The sequence below is a fragment of the Arvicanthis niloticus genome, chromosome 13 (assembly GCF_011762505.2).
Source record: "Arvicanthis niloticus isolate mArvNil1 chromosome 13, mArvNil1.pat.X, whole genome shotgun sequence".
Classification (NCBI taxonomy): domain Eukaryota; kingdom Metazoa; phylum Chordata; class Mammalia; order Rodentia; family Muridae; genus Arvicanthis; species Arvicanthis niloticus.
Window position 1 is genome coordinate 58250726 of NC_047670.1, and position 21513 is coordinate 58272238.

The following is a 21513-nucleotide window of genomic DNA, read 5'->3' on the forward strand; positions in this document are numbered from 1 at the left end:
AAAGAGGAGGAAGAAGAGGAGGAGGAGGAGGAAGAGGAAGAGGAGGAGGAAGACATAGCAGTTGCAGCAGCAGATTCATCAGGGGCTGGAGAGACGGCTCACATTTCCAAGCCCTTACTGATTGCTCTTGCAGACAGAGGTTTTGGTTCCCAAACCCCACCTTGAATAGCGTGTAACTCCAGAGCTACAGATACCAGGGGAATCTGGTGCCCTCTCCTGATTTCCTTGGGTCACACACATGGACACACACACACAGACACACAGACACACACAAATAAATAATAAGATAAAGTCAGATGTGGTGGCACATGCCTTTAATCCCAGCACTTGGGAGGCAGAGGCAGGTAGATTTCTGTGAGTTCAAGGCCAGCCTGGTCTACAGAGTGAGTTCCAGGACAGCCAGGGCTACACAGAGAAACCCTGTCTCGAAAAAGCAAACAAACAAACAAACAAAAAAAAAGGAAGTTCTGTCACACACGGAAGCTGTCCTTTTTGTGCATGTGTGTGAGTGTGTCTCTGTGTGTGTGTGTGTGTGTGTGCACGCGGTAAGCCCTGGTGACGTGGACTCTTCCACCTTGCAGTGAGTCTTTATTTACAAGGCCTGCTCAGGAAAGCACTCTAGAAAAAGGAAATTCCAAAACGGGTGTTTAGCAGGGTCTGGGTGGAGCAACTGTGGGAAGGTCCAAGCTGGGGTCCCTCTTCTCACTGCTGGTCACTTCCAGGTCGTGAGGACATTTCTCCCCGAGTCTCTCGAGCGGCCTGCTCTGGGCCCCACTGGCTGGCCTGGGCGGTTTCTAAGCTCTCGTTCAGCCCCGTCACCCTGGGCCAGCTCCTCGTCATACCTGAAATAGATCATGGGAGAATCACTAGGAGGTCTTGTTCAGGGGCAGCAGCGACACAGTGGCCACTGGGCTGCTGCAGAACAAACATGTTACTAGAAAGAGCCACCTAGTTCCAGATCCTGGCACTTGCTTTCTCCTCTCCAGCCTGTATGTCACACAAGGCCACAGAGCCTGTGAGAGAAACCCAGCTAAACTGCCACTGTGGACAGTCCGTCCATCCTAGACAGATGCCATTTTAACAGGCTCCGGGCAGAATTTGGCACCAGCCTCAGGGGATGACAAACGAGTTAGCCAGCGCAGGTTGTTCAAGGAGACATTTCTTGCCTGCAAACACTTCACACACCCTGTGGGGTAGGGCCTAATCCCATTTCAGACAGGGAACCGGGTGTTAGTAGGCTGTAGGAAGGGGCCTGGGTAGAGCAGGGACTCTTCCATCACCCATGATGCCACTTGCTCTGCCAGTGTCCTCCTTCTGCCTGTTTCCAGCTGATGCCTGTACTCAGCCTTACTCGGAGCCGAGGAGCAGCTTGGACCTCACGTCTGAAGAACCAGATACAGTCCTGGTGTCCTGCAGCTTTTGTTACCCAGAATAGAGCCTGCGAAGAGATCTGTCTCTCCTTACCATGGCTTCCTACCACTCTCTGGCTCCAGGTTCAGGTGTGCAGAGACAGGGTTGACACTGGGCCTCCTGATTCCTGATCCAAGGCTTCACCCTGCGGCCGAGCTGTGAGAAGTTCATTTCTGGACACTTAAATTTGAACCTCAGTTTATTTCTTTACTGGGGAGAGGTTCATTCATTATATGGAAGTCAAAGAACAACTCACAGTGGACAGCTTTCTCCTTCTACCACGTGGGTCCCGGGGATAGAACTTTTAGGCCATCAGGCTTGGTGGCAGTCACCTTTACTTGCTGAGCCATCGTGTTGGCCTGGCAGATGCCATGCAGGAAGAGCTGCAGTGGGCAAGTGAGCTCCCTGGAGACGGCCCACCATCTTGCTCGGCTGCCATGCATGCGCTCTGGTGAGGCTCGGCCCCAGAGACTTCGCCCCAGGATTTCTTCTTGCTACTGATGTGCTTTCTCATGTTTGTCGCTGCCACACTCTCAGTTTATGTGGCCTGGTGTGAGTGTCCCTGGGAGACCTCACTGCCTAGAGCCTGGTGTGATTACTTCCTGGGTGATAGCCCACCCTCCTGGGCAAATTTCAGATCAACATCAAGATGAACTTTCAAGAGTTAATGCTGTTGAGATGAATGAATGACTTTATAGAATTCCTGATTTGGTTCAAATAAAGTTAGGAAGAAAGTTTTGGGAGATGGTTTCAGTTGCTTTGTCAGAAAGATTAAAGTTGGAAACAAAAGTAGAAATGTGCCCCCTTCTCACAGAATATTAAGTAAAGGCTGCATAACATGGAATCCAGTGAGCTTCATAAATTGCACTAAGAAGAGAAATAGGCTTGGGGCAGATTTGTAATCAACGAAAAGCATTTGTTCTAGGTCAGGATGAGGCCACAAGTATGCACTATGATAAAGCCAGGCCATGTGAAACTTTGCTTTGAACTAATGCGCTTAGAGAATGAAGCACTGCTTTTAACTTACTATTGACGTCCTTCTGTAACTCTCCTTCTGTGTGACATTTTACCTTTGGGGTAATTTCATAAGAACTTTTGTCTAAGAAGATATAAAAAGGCTGAGAGAAAAAATAAAATGTGGCTGTTGGGGCTCTGCTCCATCTACCAGATGTATTTGTGTCTGTCTGTCTACATGTATGTACATATATGCATATGTAGGTACATGCGTACGGATATAAGTATGCATATGCACTTGTGAGATTGGTGAAACAGGTGGTTGGGACCATGCCTGTGTGTGTGTGTGTGTGTGTGTGTGTGTGTGTGTGTGTGGTGGGTGTATACATGTATAAGGGGGGGGTGCCTGACTTCCTTCCTTCCTTTTCCTTTCTCTGTGAAATACTAGAAGCCATCAGTTTCTGGCTCCCAGAATAGTAAGAGAGAGTTAAAGGAAGAAGTCACCAGTCTTTGGCCATTGTCTGATGCTGTGTCCCACCTCAGTACCTGACCTATTGGAGCTGGCTCCCCAGCACTGGCCTTTAATTTTTTTTTTTTTATTACATTGATCAACTGATCGATTGAGGGCACACATGTGCCAAGGTATAGAGGTCAGAAGGCAGGCTGTGTAAGTCAGATCTTTCATCTATCATGTATGTCCCAGATATTAAACTTAGGTTGTCAAACTTGGCAGCAAGTGCCTTTACCTGCTGAGCCATCTTGCCAGCCCTTCTTCTGACAGCCCTGCCTGTCATGAAACTTGCTGGGTAGACCAGGCTGGCCTTGAACTCACAGAGATCTGCTTGCTTCTGCCTCCAAAGTGCTGGGACTAAAGGTATTTACCATTATGTCTGGTTTCCTTCTGGTCATCTTAAAGTGTTTTCTAGCCAGGCATGGTGGCACACACCTTTAATCCTGCACTTGGGAGGCAGAGGCAGGTGGATCTCTAAGTTAGAGGCCAGCCTGGTCTATAGAACAAGTTCCAGGACAGCCAGGGTTTCTTAGGTGTTTGTTTGCTGCTGTTTTGCCTGAGTTACAGGCAGACATTTGCATCAAGCAAACAGGTACCAGGATGTTTTGCTCTGGTGCGGAAGCGGAATGTCCCTCTCTTCAGAGCTTCTGGTCCACAGCCAGATTCTGTGGGTAGTGTGGGGTCTGCATTAGGGCCTCCTCTGGTGGGTGAACATTCTCTGAATGGTGCCTGAGGACTGATGCACAGGGAGTGGCAGAGTTAAAGCTCTCCTCTGGGCTGAGACGGTGCTCGGCACTGGCATGGACTGTCACAACTGTGTCACTACATGGACACGCCTCAGCAGTAGCCTCACCATGGAAGCGTGTTTGTAGCCAGTCCCTCCAATACAAGAAAGCTGTGCAGAGAGCTCCCTTAAGGACCAGAGCTTCTGCTAGGAGGCAACTTTGGCTCCATGAGCCATCCATATGCTAGCACTCTGGCTTGAACTGTGTCTGTGGCACAGACTGAGGGTGGAGTCCCCCTGCCTGTCAGTCTCAAGGTTGCCTTGGTACTGGCTCAAGGTGGGGAGGGGCAGGATCTGGATGAATGGGAAAGAGGAACACACACACACACACACACACACACTGTTCAGCTTGAAAACAAAGTATGTAGCAGACAGCTGGCAATGGGCTGTTCAATTCTTGGGAAGCAGCTTGCCTCTTAGGGAGCTACTGTAAGCAGCTGAAAGGGCTCCCTGAGGGCCTTTCCGGTTGGAACAGCTTCCCTTCTGGGGTCTGACAGGTGGGATCTAGGCACTGAGTTCTGAACAGCATTTTTTTTTTTTTTCAAAACCACCAAGAGTATTTTCTGGTAATGTTAGAATAGAGCCAGGATGAACAAGGCTAGCCATGATCTTGTCACCAAGGCCTCAAGGACAATGTGAGGCTGTGTAACCCTGGGCACAAGAGCTGTATTCTTGTCAGCTCCTTTCTCTCCACACTGGTGTACTCTGAGGGATGCTTTAAGTATGGATGAGATGCAGTACTCCTGGCTGTGTACAGGGACAGGATTGCACGCTGCGGATGGAAGCCCCATCCATCCCAGCAGCAGCAATTCCCACTGCTGCTGCTGGGGCCCAACCTGGAGCATCAGAGGCAAGGAGACACATGGGAAAGAGCTTCCAATGGCCAGCTCCAAACCAAAGCCTCTCTTCTTTAGAGGGGTGTGAGAGGGTAGCTCAGAACTGGAGGTGAGCCTCTGGCCTCTGCTTCTTAACCTGGAGACGAGCATCCTGCCTGCTCTGCAAACAGGGCCTTATAAGCTCCCAGTGGGCCAGCCTCCTTGCTATATCCTGCTGGACTAAAGAGGGACCCACGAAGACTCTCGTGGTTCTTGAACCTCACATTGGCCTTCCTCCACAGCCTCAGAACTGACCCCAAGGCTCCCATGGCACTGACAGGGACCACCTATTCTATTTCCCTTACATCCCACACTGTCAACCCAAGCGGCTCTGGACAGGACCCAGCTGCACACTGTGCAGTCTGGAACTCTCCTCTCCTCATCAGAAACTCCCATGTGCTTTCCTGGCCCTTACCTTTCTCCCTCATCCCCCCAGTATGAGAAGCCTGTCTCTTTCCGGAGCCCTGTGGCATGTGGACCGTTTCCTCTCTCAGATCCACGGGTCTGGAAAGGCCTTTCTAGACCCTCTCCGCCCCTGCAAGCCAAGTCAGCAAAGGCCCTTTCTGACCCCTTGCTTGTATACCAGGCCGAGTCCTTCAGGGTCTAGCCCTTGATTCCCTGGCCATGGCACTCTTCTGACCTCTGATGACCTTGACATTCACCCATGTTAGTGCCCATACAATACCAAGGCCCAATCTTGTTCTGGTCAGTGCCCATACCCTGCACAGTGTCTTGCACTAGGCTTTATTCTCTGGCATCTCAGTGAGTCCACCTGTCCTGGATCCCCGTCAGAGTGCACCTGCCTTCCCAGGACTGGCGTCCACTTCTTCTCTTGCCTTCCTTGCGAGCTCCCACCTCTACTCCCTTCCGATTCTGCTGTCGTCCCCACCCCAGGCTGCCAGCCTCCAGAGGATAATCAGTCACTGACTGGTTACTTTGGGGGCTCACAGCTACCACCCTCTAAGGCTGAGCTTACTTCTGAGCCTTCCCTGCACCCCTCTGCTGTAGCTCCTGGAAGTGTACACAGAGAGGTGGGAGATGGCTACGCAGGGGCTCCAGAGTGCAAGCCCGTGCTCAGATCCTCCCATTGGTGGTGCACTTCAATACACATCTCCTCATCTTTAAACTTTTTAAATTAAATGCTTATATGTAAGACCAGGAGACAATGGTGCACACCTTTAATCCCTGCACTTGAAAGGAAGAGGCAGGTGTATTTCTGGGGGGTTCAAGGGCAAGCCTGGTCTATGTAATAAGACTTTGTCTTAAAAACCAAACCCAAACAAACAAAAAACGCTTATGTACACACACAGGCAGTGGAGGTTGCCGTCTGTCTTAGGGGTCAGATTAAGTACCCTTTCTTGCAACTTGTTTTTCTCACCCAACCTCCTGGCCCATAGTATACACAGCACTAGGCCAATCTTTGAAGGTTTTTTTTTTTTTTTTGGGGGGGGGGGTTGGGGGGGAGAGGTTCTGAGACAGGAGACAGGAGACAGGGTTTCTCTGTATAGCTCTGGGCTGTCCTGGAACTCACTCTGTAGAGCAGGGAGGCGTCCAACTCACAGAGATCCACCTGCTTCTTAGGCCAATCTTTTAATTAGCCACCTAGCTTCACAAGGTATGAATGACTATATAAATGACTATATAAATGACTATACTTCTGTCTGTCTTCCCGATTACCGTTACTTTATTTACACCCCCTCACACCCCCCACGCGCATGCGCTCGAGCTCTAACGGGTCCATTTGTTTCCGATGTGTAAGACAGAGCCAACCTAGTACTCAGCTCATGAGGCACAGGGTAATGGGCCGGAGTGTCTGCAGCACAGCCGTGGATCCTAGCACAGGGAAGCCCTGAGAGGTGAGCCCTGGGAATCACTCTTTCTTTACTGGATTCCTGAGGTGTTCAGACTGTGGCCCACAGAGCTACAGAGGTAGATTTAGGGTATGAGCCCCACACTGTGTGCAGCCCGCTCCTAGCACCTCAGCAGCCTGCATAGATGACAAGCAGTGAGGGTCACTCCCTGTCCAGCACTTGGCAAGTATTGACTACGTGGAACAGACCCAAACCACTCTTCTGTCTCCTCGACAGTTATCCCTCCCAGCATCAACAGACAGACACACTAAGAAAAGTGAGCCCCGCTCACTAATATCCAAAGGGCACCTCAGCCTAGAACGCAGGACCTCTGCGGAGCCACACGCAGACTTACAGGATCTCATAGTTGCCAAGCACTTCCTTAGGGGGAGACTTGTTCCATTTGCAGTCCGGAATCTCGCCGTTGGGGACCGCAATGTTGAGGGTGTCGTTAATCAGGTTGTACTTAAGGATTCGATCGTTGGCAGTGCTGGAGGTAAGAGATGGGGACGCGTTAACCTACAAGAAGAAAAACACACGTCCTTCACTGTGGTCCTTCCTCCTGTGGAGTGTGAGGCACACGAACCGGCATGGATCACACGCTCCAGGCGCTTGTCATCAGTTAACACAGGCATCTCACACCTGCCAAGCACCTTATGTACGAAGCTGTCACTGTTGGTGGAGAACCGCTTAGATCAGACTGGCCCGTGGCCATGTCTGTGAGGCATATTTTCTTTTTCTTTTCTTTCTTTCTTTTTTTTTTTGGTTTTTGGTTTTTCGAGACAGAGTTTCTCTGTGTAGCCCTGGCTGTCCTGGAACTCACTCTGTAGACCAGGCTGGCCTCGAACTCAGAAATCTGCCTGCCTCTGCCTCCCAAGTGCTGGGATTAAAGGCGTGCGCCACCACCGCCCATCCTATGTTCTTTTCTTTATACATTTATTTATTTATTTATTTATTTATTTATTAAATATTTGTTTTAAATTATTGTTAATATTTATTTATTATTAATATTTATTTTTATATATTAGTACATTGTCACTGTTTTCAGATACACCAGAAGAGGGCATCAGATCCCATTATAGATAGTTGTGAGCCACCATGTGGGTGCTGGGAGTTGAACTCAGGACCTCTGGAAGAGCAGTCAGTGCTCTTAACCTCTGAGCCACCTCTCCAGCCCCCTATACATTTATTTATTTGTGTGTGTGTGATATGTGTGTATTTGTGTGGGCACACAACGTGTTACAGTGCACATGTGGAGGTCAGTGGACAACCTGTGGGAAATTCATGCTCCACTTCCACCATGTGAGTCCTGGAAGTCAAACTTGGGCTGCCAGGATTGGCAGCAAGTGCCTTAATATCCACTGAGCCATCCTGTTGGGCCTGCGAAGTCTTTTCTTCATTGCTTATTTATGTAGAAGAGCCTAGCACATGGTGGGTGGTGTAATCCCTGGGAGGTGGGTCTGGGCTGTATGAGAAAGATAGTTGAGCAAGCCAACCAGCAGCGTTTCGCCATGGTCTCTGCTCCAGTTCCTGCCTTGACTTCTCCGGATGACAGACCTGAAAGCCAAGCAAATCTTTTCCTCCCCAAAGTTGTGTGCTTTTGTTTTTATAAAGGTTTATTTATGTTTTATGTATGGGCAGTTTTTTAAAGATTGATTTATTTATGTACATGAGCGCTCTGTTTGCATGTGTGCCTGCATGAAAGAAGAGGGCATCGGATCCCATCAAAGATGGTTGTGAGCTACCATGTGGTTGCTGGGAATTGAACTCAGGTCCATCTCTCCAACCTCCTCCTGAGTTGCTTTTCATCAATGTTTTATCACAACAACAGAGAAGCATAGTAGGACAGAAGTGTTGTGTGGTCTGTTTCTATTGGTTCTTAGGTGAACTGTAAGTAATATCTGAAGACAGAATCACAATTGCCTACTGACTCCAGCTCAGGAGAGATCTGATGCCCTCTTCTGGCCTCTGCAAGCACTGCACTCATGTGCACATCACACCCCATAAACATTCTCTCTCTCTCTCTCTCTCTCTCTCTCTCTCTCTCTCTCTCTCTCTCTCTCACACACACACACACACACACACACACATACACACAGACACAGAGATTTATTTGTAATTGTGTGTGTGTGTGTGTGTGTGTGTGTGAGAGAGAGAGAGAGAGAGAGAGAGAGAGAGAGAGAATAGCCACAATTAGGATCTTAGTTTATCAAGGAAAGTATGGCTTCCATTAAAGTTACTGTGTTTAAGATTCCACCACCTCTGGCTGATGCAGGAGGATGACCATAAGTTCAAGACCAGTTCTCAAAAGAAAAAAAGGAAAAGAAGGAGGGTTTTGGAGGGAAATATTACATCTCCCTCAGTGCCCCCCCCCCCCCGCCTTGATATGTCAATTACTATGGACTCCACATTGAGGCTCCCTCTGACTTCCCCTGCATGGGGCCATGTTCTACTCTGTGCTCTTATAAGAATCCTAGGCTTCCTGGCTTGTGTGACTGAAGGAAGGGCCTGACCTGTATGCCTCCAACACAGCATGGAACAATACCATGGAGGTTCCCGCATGCTCAGGCCATCTCCCACCCTCGGCTTGTTGAGGGGCCAGAGGTTCCTTGTCCACAGTCTCAGACAAGGGTACCAATGCCTACCTCTCTGAAAAGGCCATGCCAGTTAATCTCCATCAATCTGATGGGATTTGCAGTGACCTAGGAGCCTCCTCAGTGTTGGGGTGACCTTTCTCAATCTGTGTGAAGGTGTGTCTCTGTATTTTCAGTTGTTGATTCTGTAGCACAGAGAGCTGAGGACTGGAAGGATTCTGGTACTGTCATTTCTATGGCCTATCATCCGGGCTTTCTACTTTATAAATGTTTCCCCTTCTTCACCTCCCTCAAGGCAACTTAGTGATGCATCCCGTGCTGTCTTGCTGCTGATTAGTTATAGTGAAGATCTGATGACCAATAGCTGAGGCAGGAAGCAAGAGGGTGGAACAGGCACTTCCAGGCAGAGAGTGATGCAGGGGAGGCAAGCTGAAGGGGGAGAATTGAGAGCTGAGGACGGGAGGGAACACAGACAACCAGAGCAGGGCAGGGAGGTAAAGAACTAGCCAGGTGGCAGGTGACAGATGAGGTCAGTTAAGTTTAAACGTTTAAACGGTAGCTGGGAGACAGGCCCAGCAAAAGGCCTAAGCTTTATACTACATAAGGAGTTGTGTCATTATTTAAACTGATAGTGGGATCCAAAAAAGGCCAGCGGTACCTCAGGGTAACTTTGGGGTATTTCCAGAGAAGTTTAAGTTAGGAGGGAAGACCCACCCTGCATGTGGGTGACATCATCCCACGGGCTAGGGCACTGAGCTGAAGAAAGAAGGTAGTTAGTGGAACATCAGTATCTGCCTCGCTCTGCTCCAGCTCTGACAGATGTGCGCAGCTGCCTCACACACACACCAGGCCTTACCCACAGGGAAGCACTGTCGTCTCAAACCAAATGAAGCCTTCCTCCCTCAAGCTGGTTTTTTGTTTTCTTTTTTGTTTTGTTTTTGGGGGGAGGGGTCAGGTATTTGATCACAGTGCCAGGAAATAATGCCGTGGCTGTGGCCAGGAAAACCTGCTGTATTGGTGTGTATCTTATCGTTTCTAGATTGGCCACCATTACACCCTTTCTGCTTCGAAGGGCAGACGGACCCGCTTCCAAATTATGCCTTAGCACATGCTGGAGAGGAGTGAGAATGTTCTCTTCTCCCGTGGCACTGCTGGCCAAGGTGTCAGGGTTGTGAGTTACCTCGATCAGCCAGGGCTTCAGCTTGTCGTCAATGATGATGTCGTAGCCGTAGCATTCAAAGCAGTGCTTGTCGTTGTTCATCACTGGCTGCAGAGTGACCAATAGGTTATAAAACCACATCCTCAGAGACCAGAGGGACCCTCCCACACTGCTGCTTCCTGTCTTTCTCTGTCTCTGTCTGTCTCTGTCTCTCTGTCTCTCTGTCTCTCTCTCACACACATGCACACGCACACGCACACACAGGCACACCAGCAGGCTGCCTCTTATGCTTCCCTGTGTAACCAGGTATAAACCAGATCATAAACCAACGAGAAGAGTAAGCCTATTTCCTTTCCATTTCTGGATTTCCCTTGTAATTTCCAATTCACCTAAATACACCTTCAATAACCTTAATACACCTTCAATAACCTTTCCCTGGGTACTGAACAAGTAACGGATGTTGGGTGTTGGAGAGATGGCTTAGCTGTTAAGAGCACTTCCTGCTCTTCCAGAGGACCCTAGTTCAGCTCTTGGAACCCCTGTCAAGACAGCTCACAACCATCTGTAACCTCCGGCTTCAGGGCTCCAATGCCTCCAGCCTCTGTGGGTACCTGTACTCACGGGCATGCCCACAGACAGACACATACACCAACACATAGTTAAAACAATATTAAAAAATCCTGCCTTCTTCAAAAGCCTGGGAATCACCACCCAGAGAGTCAAAGAGTGGATGCCAGACTGCAGAGGGCTCACCCAGAGCTGAGGGCCAGGAGAAAAGGCCCCTCTGTGAGGCCCCTGTGCACAAGGTGGCTCTTTTCAAGGAGAAAGATGGGTGGGACCTGGGAATTTTGCATCTCTCACATTCTCCATGGTGACCTGGCACCATCCCATGTCCCCAGGCCTTGTGTCCTCAGGTCCCACATAAGTGGGTGGGTCTGTCGAGGGCCAGCTCAGTAGCCAGGCCCTCAGATGTAAATGTATCTTTTGTTTACCAGATGTAATTGTCATCTCAGAGGTTTGCTGCTGAATAAACTCACTCTTTCTAGCTCTTTCTGAACTCTTGCTGGCTGGTTTAACTCAGTTGTTCTGGCTCAAACTCCTCTTCCAAGCTCATTCAGATTGGCTTCTCTCCGCTTCTGGCTGAATTGCTTTGCTTGGAATGACTGCCTCTGAACTGCCTCAGGAACTGCTCTGAACTGAGCTCAATTGCACTCAACTGAACTGCACTGAACTGAATCACTAAGGAACAAACTCAGTTTGGCTGCACTCCCTGCACGTCTCTCATATAGGTTCTCTTTCCTGTGTGAGACTTGGGTGTGTGTAAGGGGAGGGTCTGATACTAAGATCTAGTTCCCTAATTGGTTCTTGATTTGTCAATAAAGTAGGCTGGGAGCCAATTCCTGGGTGGAAGGTATAGGTGGGACTTTCTGGGTCCCAAGAGGAAGAGATGAAGGAAGGAGCAAGGAGGCGTTTCTGCCATGCTTTGGAGGAGGAAGGATGCTGCAATCATGTAAGGCCTCGGGGAGAGCTAGGGCCTGTGAGCTCCACTAGGGGCAGGTTGCCAAAGATGTTTGGCAGAGACGAGGTGGAGCAAGCCACTAAGATTAGTGCAGGAAGGTAAGGGCACACCTTTCCAGAAGGGAGTTATCTGCCCCAGCAATTGCGCCTAGCAGGCAAGTTCTAAAGGAACAAAGCTGTCTGTGTGTCTTTTATCCGAGGAGTCAAGGGTCTCAGGAGTGGGCTGGTAACAATGCTACCCCTCCCTCCAGGAGCAAAAGCAAGTAGAAAAGGAAGCCGGGTTAGGGCTGGTGGTGAGCGATCCCCGGAGCTAAACGGGGTGGAACAAAAGGGAGCTGGGAGGGGCTGGTGGTGCAGCAGCTCTCCAGCAAAGCTGTAGCGTGTTTTGTTTTTAAAATTAGATGCAACAGGTGTATCCTATCCCTGACTCATTCTGTCAAATATTTCTCTGATTCGTCACTTTGTCTGCCCTCAATTAGACGTCACTTTGAAACACAGCTGCTTCCTTTTACGAACTAATTTTACCTTAAAGGTATAAACTAAAGGCTTGCCTGCATTCCAGTCGGATCACACAGACCTAGGTCTTTGGATGTGATCCCTTGCCAGAGCAGCCATATTGCTGGATTAAAATCCCTCTACACTCAGGGGAAGAACTGAGGAACTCTGGGTCTTACAAGGGACCTCAGCAGGGGAATGGTTGCCTTCCTGTCCCTGCTGGCAGAGGGGATGGGAGACAAGGAGACTGGCTTTGGGTCTGGAGCCTTTTTCTCTGTTTTTAACTCTGGGGTCAAGATCCCCCATTTTCTTGGGAAACAATGGCACCCCAGAGACACCATCGGCAGAGTCCTAAAAACAGGGAGTGGCCAGTCCAGCAATGTGTACAGGAATTTTTGACCAATCGCTCAAAATTCGCAGTGCATCTGCCTAAAAACTGCCAACAGTGAGCAAATCAAAGACCAGGTTAGGAATAAAGAAGGAGGCTATTTTCAACCTTAAATAGCCATGACACAGCAATATTAAGCTGCCCGAAATGAATGCTGCTGGGACTCCCCTCCCCCACTGGGGTTGGATGACACTCATGCCAAAATACCCATTAAGGAGGACTGATGGTGGAGATGCAGAGGCAGGTAGGTCTCTGTGAGCTCCAGGCCATCCTGGTCTACAGAGAGCACTCCTGGTCAGCCTGGTTTAATATAACAAGCTGCAGGCCAACTGTGGCTACCCAGTGAGACCACGTCTCAAAAAAAGGGAAGAAAGGAATGAAAAAGAGATGGTGTCCCCACAAAATTAACTAAGCAGGGTTTACAGGGGCTCACAGAGACGCCTGCGTGGGTCTGCACTAGGGACTCTGCAAATCCGGCATGGCTGTTACCTTGCTGTGTTTGTAGGACACCTAACAATGGGAGTGGAGGCATCCCTGACTCTCACGTGCTCTTGGGACCCTTCTCCTCCTGGGTTGCCTCATCTAGCCCTGATATGATATGAGGGTTTGTGCTTCATCTTACTGCATCTTGTTATGCCCTGTTCAGTTGATATCCCCGGGAGGCCTGCTCTTTTCTGAAGGGAAACAGAGGAGCGGCAGATCCTGGGGAGAGGGGAGATGGGGCAGGTGCTTGGAGGAGTTGTGGAAGGGGAAAGCGAAGTCGGGATGGATCGTATGAGAGACTGAAAAAGAACGAGGGAGATGACATCAATGGGACGCTATACTTCGGCAGAGGCATCAAGGTCTGCGGCCCTATCAGAGGCTGACCACGCCCACTTGGACAGTATAGCCCTGGAAACTGGCCCCAATCTCTTCCTAAAACTATCTCGGCCCCTGGCTGATGAACAGGCAGGGGTGAGAGAGTAGAAGCACTCTGTGGAATACTTTTTAAGAACTGCTGGTTAGCCCCTGGCTCCCATTGGATTTCCAGGGCCCCGCCTGGCCTGCCCTGCACCGCCCCACCCCTCTGTCACTCACTGCCACAGCCTTGAGAGACTGCACAATGATCCAGTGGATTTCATCAAACAGCTTGCTGGTCACCTCTCGGCCTCGGGTGCTCTCCAGGTAGAGACGCAGGTTGTTGACAGTCCACTTGCCACCATGGATGTGGTTGTAGTCCTCCTGGTGAGGGAGGACACATGGCCTTCAGGACACGGCCTGGAGGAACCCAGCCACTTGCCCTCAAGTGGCCCCTGGGTATGAACAGGTAGGTATTCTGCAGCAAGACAAGGGATCCCTGCCCAGGAGGGCCTGTGCCATCTACTACACACAGTATCACATGTTCAACTCCCCCCTGGTCTCATAAGCAACTGTGTACACTCAGTAGCCCACACTGTAAAGTGCCATCTGGACCCTCACTTACCCCCTACTCAGAAGTTCACAGCAGTGGTAACCCTGACTAAGACAAATGTGTATGCTAATATTTCTAGTACTTGAGAGGCTGAGGCAGGAGGATAGCCTGGTCTACCTAGCAAGCTTCAATCTCAAAAATATATATATAAAACAAAGACAGCCGGGCATTGTAGTAACTCCTTTAATCCGAGCACTCTGGAGGCAGAGGCGGGCAGAACTCTATGAGATCCAGGCCAGCCTGGTCTACACAGCAAGTTTCATGACAGCAAAGGCAAGACTTTATCTAAAAATCAAGAAAAACAAAACAAAATAAACAACCCTCCCCCACAAAAAAAACCCCAAGAAAAACAAACAAATGAAATTCAACAGTAACAACAAAAATATCAAAATGCTTCAATCTGTAAAGTATAATTTTAAAGACAATTGACAGAAAAGAGAAAGGATTTTGAGGGGTTAAAGTACTTCCAGCCAGATGCCACCTTGCACAGCAAGCAGTCTCCTGATTTCCAGGCATCTCAAAACATCTCATCCCACCAGTCTGCAAGAGGTGCAGGCCTCAGGCTTGGCTGGCTCTTGCTTCTCTGTATGCTAGGCCTGTCCCACCAGGCCTACAGCAACCAGGATCCACCCCACTGGGAGAGCAGATGAGCTCCCCCAGCCCAGCACAGAGGCTCCTGAGCTTCTGTGACAGCCAGTCCCTGGCCACACTGATTCCTCTCACCAGAAGAGGCAGCTTTACAGCGCTCAGAGTAGCATCTGTTCCTTTTCTGGTTCTACTGTGGAACAGTATAAAACTTTCACACAAGGGTCAAGCTGTGGTTTCAAACAAAGGAGTGCTTTGCCATTCAAAAGCGCTTCATGAGGCAACACACACACAGACACACACGCACACACTATGATGTTCAATGGGTTGGGTGAACTGAATACATTTTCGACCTACAGTATTTTCAATTTCAATTTAAGATAGGTTTGGGTCTGGAAAAATGACTCAGCAGTTAAGTGCACTTGCTGCTCTTCCAGAGGCCCCAAGTTTGGGTTCCAGCACCCATGTTGGGTGGCTCACAGTCATCTGTAGCATCAGTTCCAGTGAATCTGATGCCCTGTTCTGGCCTCTGTGAACACCTATAAACACATGACCTATGCTCACAGACAAACATATACACATTAAATAATAATAACAACAACAATAATAAAGAGGCAGTTAAAGTGGGCCTGTTGGTGCCACTCTGTAACTCTAGTTATTCAGACATCAAGGCATGATTCAGAATCACAATTCAAGGCCTGGCTGGGCTACAGCGTGAGTTCAGGGTCTGCCCAAGTAACTTAGTGAGATATTGTCTCAAAATAGAAAGCAAGAAGAGGCTCGGAAGCTGGGAGCACAGGTCAGGATGGAGGGTTTACCCAACATCCACCAGGCCCTAAGGCCAGTTTCAGCACAACAACAGAGAGAACAAGTTTATCAGGATGTCATCCATCTCAGCAAGGGCCCCTTCTTTTACTAAAAAAGAAAAGCACTGAACTGACTTATCCACAAAAGCAGAAAGCCGGGGCTTGAACCCACACTCTTGTTTCTCTAAGCATCCTTTCTACCCTAAGTAGGCATTTAGGTAATGCGCCTGGGACAGCCATCACTGCTACCCTGAGTCTCTTCTGGGCCTTGGGCCACTGGGTTGTGAATGGTTCTCCCAGAACTAGCTTGGTCCCCTCTTGCAAATATACACTAAAGAGAATCCCATAAAGCCAGGCAACTTCCTGATGCCCAAAGTGGAGACACTCACCCCGTGCTTCTGGATGGCTACGTTGGTGAGGTGGACAAACATGTTGTCGAGCTCACTGGTGCTTGGAGTGTACTTCACTGTGCAGAAGCGGCAGAACCCAAGCTTGTACCTGGGGAGGGAGCGCATGCTGGGTCACAGGAGATGCAAAAGAAAATTTACCAGTTGCTGGGCAGCAGGGGTCCACATCTTTAATCCCAGTACAGAGGTGTGGGAGGTGGGGCAGAGACAGGGGGGATCTTTGGGTGTGAAGCCAGCCTGGTCTACAGAGCAAGTTCCAGGAAAGCCAGGGCTCCACAGAGAAACCCTGTCAAAAAAAAAAAAAAAAAAGAAAAGAAAAGAAAGAAAAGAAAAGAAAAACTGAAAATACACAAGTCCACTCAACAGAAGATTGGATGTTAGCTTCCAGTGCTTTGGGTTTCACTATGTGGCTCAGATTAACCTTGAACTCTCATCTTTACCTCCCAAGTGTTGAGATTACAGGTGTGCACACCACACCCCATTTCCTTCAAATTTCCAAAAGAGTGGTCCTCTTATTTGTAAGATTTCCGGTAGCTTCTAGGCCAACTGCTCTTACACAGAAGCCAGCCATGTGATACCCGCCCTGAGCCAGGTGCAGTGAGCCCCACGGAAGCAGAGTGAGACCTTACATGTAGCAGCGCAGCGGGCGGTAGGTGGACACCAGGACATAGAGACGAAGGTCAAACTTCCTCCCACCGATGAGCAGCGGGTTATTGATATAGAGTGAGATCACGTACGCTTCTTTTGTGGACTGGGACACAAACCTACACGCATCAGAGAAAGTCACAGTTAGATTGTAAAAGATATGGGATTAAAAGCACAGCTTGCAAAGGAAAGAGGGGACGGCTGGCTGGCCACTGTGATGGCTAGCTTCCTCCTTAAATTAACTGACTTCTTTAAAGTGTATGGGTGTTTTGTCTGGATGTATGTCTGGCCACCACACACATGCAGTGCCCCTAGAGGGACAGGACAGTTGTAAGTTACCTTTGCGGCTGGTATCAAACCTGGTCCTATAGAAAAGCAGCCAGTGTTCTTCTTTTAAAATTTATTTATTTTTATTTTATGTGCTTTGCTGTTTTGCCCGCACGTATGTCTGTGAGGGTGTCAGATCTTGGAGTTACAGACCGTTGTGAGCTGCCATGTGGATGCTAGGCTTTGAACCCAGGTCTTCTGAGAGAACAGTCAATTGCTCTTGACTGTTGAGCCATCTCTCCAGCTCCCATTAGTGTTAATCATTAAATTCACACAACCTAGAGTCATCTGGGAAGAGTCTCATGAGGCACTCTCTACACTGGGTTGACCTGTGGGCATATCTGAGGGAACGTCTTTTTGTCTATACACCATGTCCAGGCAGTGCCCATGGGGGTCAGAAGAGGTATTGGATGCCCTAAACTAGAGTTATTTACATACAGGTTAGCCTATTGGTTCTGGGAACTGAATCCAGGTCCTCTGCAAGAACAGCAAGTGCTCTTAACCACTGAGTCATCTCTCCAGCCTCTTTTGGGGGACAATCTCAACTATGTGAAAAGACAGCCTACTGTGAGTGGCACCATTCCCTATGCCAGGGATCCTGAAGAAAGCTATTGAACACAAGTAAACAAGAGGGCATGTACATAGTAATTCTCTCTGCTTTTGACTGTGGACATGATGGAGATGGATGTTTCAGGTTCCTGCTTCCTTGACTTCCCTGTGGTGAAATGTAACCTGGAATTGAGCGTTAAAATCAACCCCTTCTTTTAGGAGTTGTTTTATCACAGCATCAGAAATCAAACTAAGACAGCCACTAAAATTAGACATCTATACACAGCTGGGAGTGGTGATGGACTCCTTGGCATTCACTCAGAGGAGCTGAGAATTGTCTCACAGGAAAACCCCTGCACCCTGCAGAGTGACGCTTAAAGCAACATCAGTCATGGCTGCCAGGACTCACCAGCAATCAAGGTGGCCTTCAGTAGGTGAGCGGGTAAACTATCAGGTAACAGAACTATTTATTCAGTGGCAGAGAGAAATGAGTGAATAAGCTGGATGACATAATGTATGCCAAGCACTCAGGGAGGCCATTAAAAACACAGAGCTGAGCAACAGCAGACAACCTAAAAAGGCCCTACTGTGTGATTCTGGCCTGATGACACTCTGAAAAAAGGGAAAACTATGCAGGTGGTATGAAGACCAGCTGCCTGGAGGGTAGACTGGAAGAAGTGGGTTGGGGGGGGGGGGTGAACAGAGGACATCAGCCCAGTGAAAGTGCTTTGTATGAACCTTTGTGGGTGGAGAGACACCATCATACACTGTCCAGGTCACAGAATGGCCAAACCAAGAGTGAACGCTGACACAGATGATAAACTGTGCATGTGTGGACAAATGCACACACGCAAATAATAAAAATAAGTAAATAAAACAAAAGAATTTGTTGATAAAGGTAACAAGCCCCCTGTCTCTCTCAAGGTGGGACTGGGAGTGACTAGGGAGCCATGAAGGATATCTCAGTTAGAAGCCATGCAGGAGTTGCAGGATGGCCCTTGGGAACCCAGGCAAGAAGGATCCTGGGACAAAGTATAATTGGATTGGAATGCTCTATACTCTAGGGACTCCTAAGGTAAGTCATCACCGGGAAGGAGCACACCGAGGCCTTGCTCCAGGTACTGCCAAGAAGCTAAGGACTCTTCAGAGGCAGAAGGGAGCTGGTAACACAGGGTAAACTGGACTCCACCTGCCAACCAACCTGTGGTCCACTCTGGTGCCTCTCCCTCTCCCACCCCTGCAGGCCACTCCTACTCTCCCCAGGCTTCACCCCGGTGACCTGTTCCATCAACTGCTGCTACCAACTCTCAGATCCCTCAGACACAGAATTGGAGGCCCCCAGCCCTGAAGCAAGTGCCTCATTGCCACACCCGTGCCAGCCTCAAGCAGCCTGGGAACCAAATGGCCTGCTAAGCCGCTGCTCAGGACCTGCACCACACACCCATGGCTTACCATGGGGAAATCTGTGGTTAACTATATGTCTTCAGTCACAGAGCCCTGCTAGGGTGCCACATAACAAGGACACAGCTGGAAAAGCAGGCAAGGGCTATGGGACGGCAGGACGGCAAGACACGGGTAACCGGAACCTCACATGCATTGGGGTGTGTGTGTGTAGAGGGGTGTATCTCAACTCACGAGGATGTCTTGCTGTCCCGGGACCACTTTTTGATCTGTGAGAGCTTGTTGATGAGGAAGATGCCCTTTCCCTGGGCTTTGCCGCATGGCTTCATGATCCAGGTGCTGGAGGGGCTCTTCCGGAACTCTTCCACAAACAGGTTGTAGTCAGCCGGGAGCATGTAGGTGACCGGGACGAAGTCTGAAGTAACGACATCCATTGCCGTAAGGGGCTGCCCACCGGGGGCGGGGGCAGGAAAATATCACATGGTTCAGGGCTCTGTTAGCGCACTGTCCCTTCAACCCTGAACCCACACCACAGGGCTCCTGCTATCCCATTCCTGTGTGTACTAAGAAGGGACCCTGTTGAGCTGTGTGCATAGAACGATGCAGACATACATCACCTAAACCCTGAATAAGCTGTCTGCTAGGCAGCTATCATTCCCACTTAGCAGATAGGGAAACTGAGGCCAGAGAAGTTGGTGATAAAATTCTGCCCAGGACCTGGAAAGATGGCTCAGTAATTCAGAACACTTGTCTCCTCTTGCTCAGGACCCAGTTTCTAGTCCCAGCACCTCCACTGTAGCTCACAACCATCTGACTCTAGTTCCAGGTGAACCAATGCCCTCTTCTGGTTTCCTGGAGACTGCATACAGGTGGTGCACAGACATACATTCCAACAAAAAGCCATACACATAAAATAAAAATAAAAATCTCAAAAAAAAAAAAAAAATACAACACCAAGCCCTTTTTCATTCTGCTCTGGTATGGGACCCTGAACCACCCAGCAGCCCAGTTTTGATCCCTAGGTATACCAGGGACACACACCATCCGAGTGTGGCTCAAGAGAGTGGTGGCACTGGGCACACCTTTGTCCATTCTAAGTTTCTTTCTCAACAACTCCATAGTAACTGAGACTCAGAGTGTGAACCAAACTTAGCCCTGCCCACCCACCTGGAGACATCAGAGGCAAAGCAGACGGCCACAGAACCTGCCCCAACCCACTCACCGGGCAAAGCCAGCCACCAATCCCTCAGAACTCCTGAAATGATTAACTCAATGTACAACTTGACCCAAACCTAGACATGTCTGGGAAGAACAAATCTTAAGAAAATGCCTCTATCAGATTGGCCAGGAGGCAAATCTGTAGGGCGGTTTTTCTTGATTAATGACTGACATGAGAAGGCCCTGCCTATTGTGGGTGGTGCCACTCCTGGGCAGGTGGTCCTGAATCATCTAAGAAAGCAGGCTGACGCCTGACCTGATGGTCCATGTCTTTAATCTCAGCACTTGGGAGGCGGAAGCAGGCAGATCTCTGTGAGTTCGAAGCCACCCAGGTCTATACAGTGAGTTCTAGGATAGCCACGGCTACACAAAGAAACCCTTGAGTTCCTGTCCTTCCTTCCCACAGTGAGGGAGTGTGACCCAGAGTTGTAAGCTGAGGCACACCGTTTCCTCCCTAGGATGCTTTTGGCCATGATTTCTATCACAGAAATAGAAACGCTCGCCAGGACACCCAGCTATGACTTAGGACCCGGGACGGGAGAAGGCACCAACCCAGATAGAGGTATTTCCCATTCTCGTCTTTCTCCGCCAGGGGACTTCCTTCCTTCTCCAGTTCCTTCCTGTATCTCTTAATGTTCTTCACCATCAGGTCCTTGCGGGTGAGCTCGTAGTGGTTGGGGAAATGGTTGACGATCTGGTCGTCTGAGAGCCGGTACCCGGTTTCTACGCTGAACACGTTTCGAATGGTCTGCACACTCATCCTGAAACAGAGGCACAGAAGGGACAGGGGCTCAGAGCTGTGTCTGAGCGCATGCCTGTTCACAGCCCTGCCAGTCTCCCTGGGGAACTCCGTGGCTGAGGCATGGAGTGTGCACTCGGGGATGATGGGCTATGGCCAGCTGAAGGACAGGGTGGCTTAGACCCTGTGCCTTGACACTTGGATCAGGTCCCAGGTAAAGCCCATTCACTGCTCACTGGCTAACGCCAGATTCTGGCGCCACAGGCTCGTGGGCTCGTGGACACACAGGTTGTGTGCCTGGAGGTCTGAACAAGCACTGGACCCCCTTCAACTGGAGTTTCATGTAGTTGTGAGCAGCCATGTGGGTGCTGGGAATCCAACCCAGGTTCTCTGGAAGAGCTCTTAATGGCTGAGCCATCGTCCCAACCCTGTCAGGCTGATTGTTAACGCAGCTAACAGACAAGGTTGGGCAGACCCTCTCAGAAGCTAATGTCAGGAAATTAATTTGTACCCAAATTCAGAAAAAACATCTAAACATGAATACTAACATGGTGACTCGAGGCCCCAAGTCAGCCAGCATATCTTTTTTTTTTGGTTTTTTGAGACAGGGTTTCTCTGTGTAGCCCTGACTGTCCTGGAACTCAGTCCGTAGACCAGGCTGGCCTCGAACTCAGAAATCTGCCTGCCTCTGCCTCCCAAGTGCTGGGACTAAAGGTGTGCACCACCACTGCCTGGCCTCTGATTCATTCTTATTTTTTGTTTTTTGGTTTTTTTTTTGTACTGGTGGGGACTGAGCCCTGGGTATTGTACATTCCAGACAAGTATCCTACCACTGAGCTTCATGCCCA

General features: G+C 49.4%; 1 protein-coding gene across 16 annotated transcripts in view; it reads right to left on the reverse strand.

Moving 5' to 3' along the window:
• Positions 1–299: 299 nt before the first annotated feature.
• The window catches only part of Ttll1 (TTL family tubulin polyglutamylase complex subunit L1), a 29507-nt gene continuing 8293 nt past the window's right edge, over positions 300–21513 (reverse strand). For all 16 annotated transcript variants that reach the window (XM_034517491.2, XM_034517492.2, XM_076911747.1 and 13 more), the window contains 8 exons: positions 20479–20687; positions 18943–19123; positions 16416–16550; positions 15769–15877; positions 13616–13759; positions 10159–10245; positions 6740–6903; positions 300–842 (listed from right to left, as the gene is read on the reverse strand). In XM_034517491.2, coding sequence (XP_034373382.1) covers positions 713–842; positions 6740–6903; positions 10159–10245; positions 13616–13759; positions 15769–15877; positions 16416–16550; positions 18943–19123; positions 20479–20687 — 1159 coding nt within the window. In that variant the 3' untranslated portion in view covers positions 300–712. The remainder of the gene's footprint in view (positions 843–6739; positions 6904–10158; positions 10246–13615; positions 13760–15768; positions 15878–16415; positions 16551–18942; positions 19124–20478; positions 20688–21513) is intronic.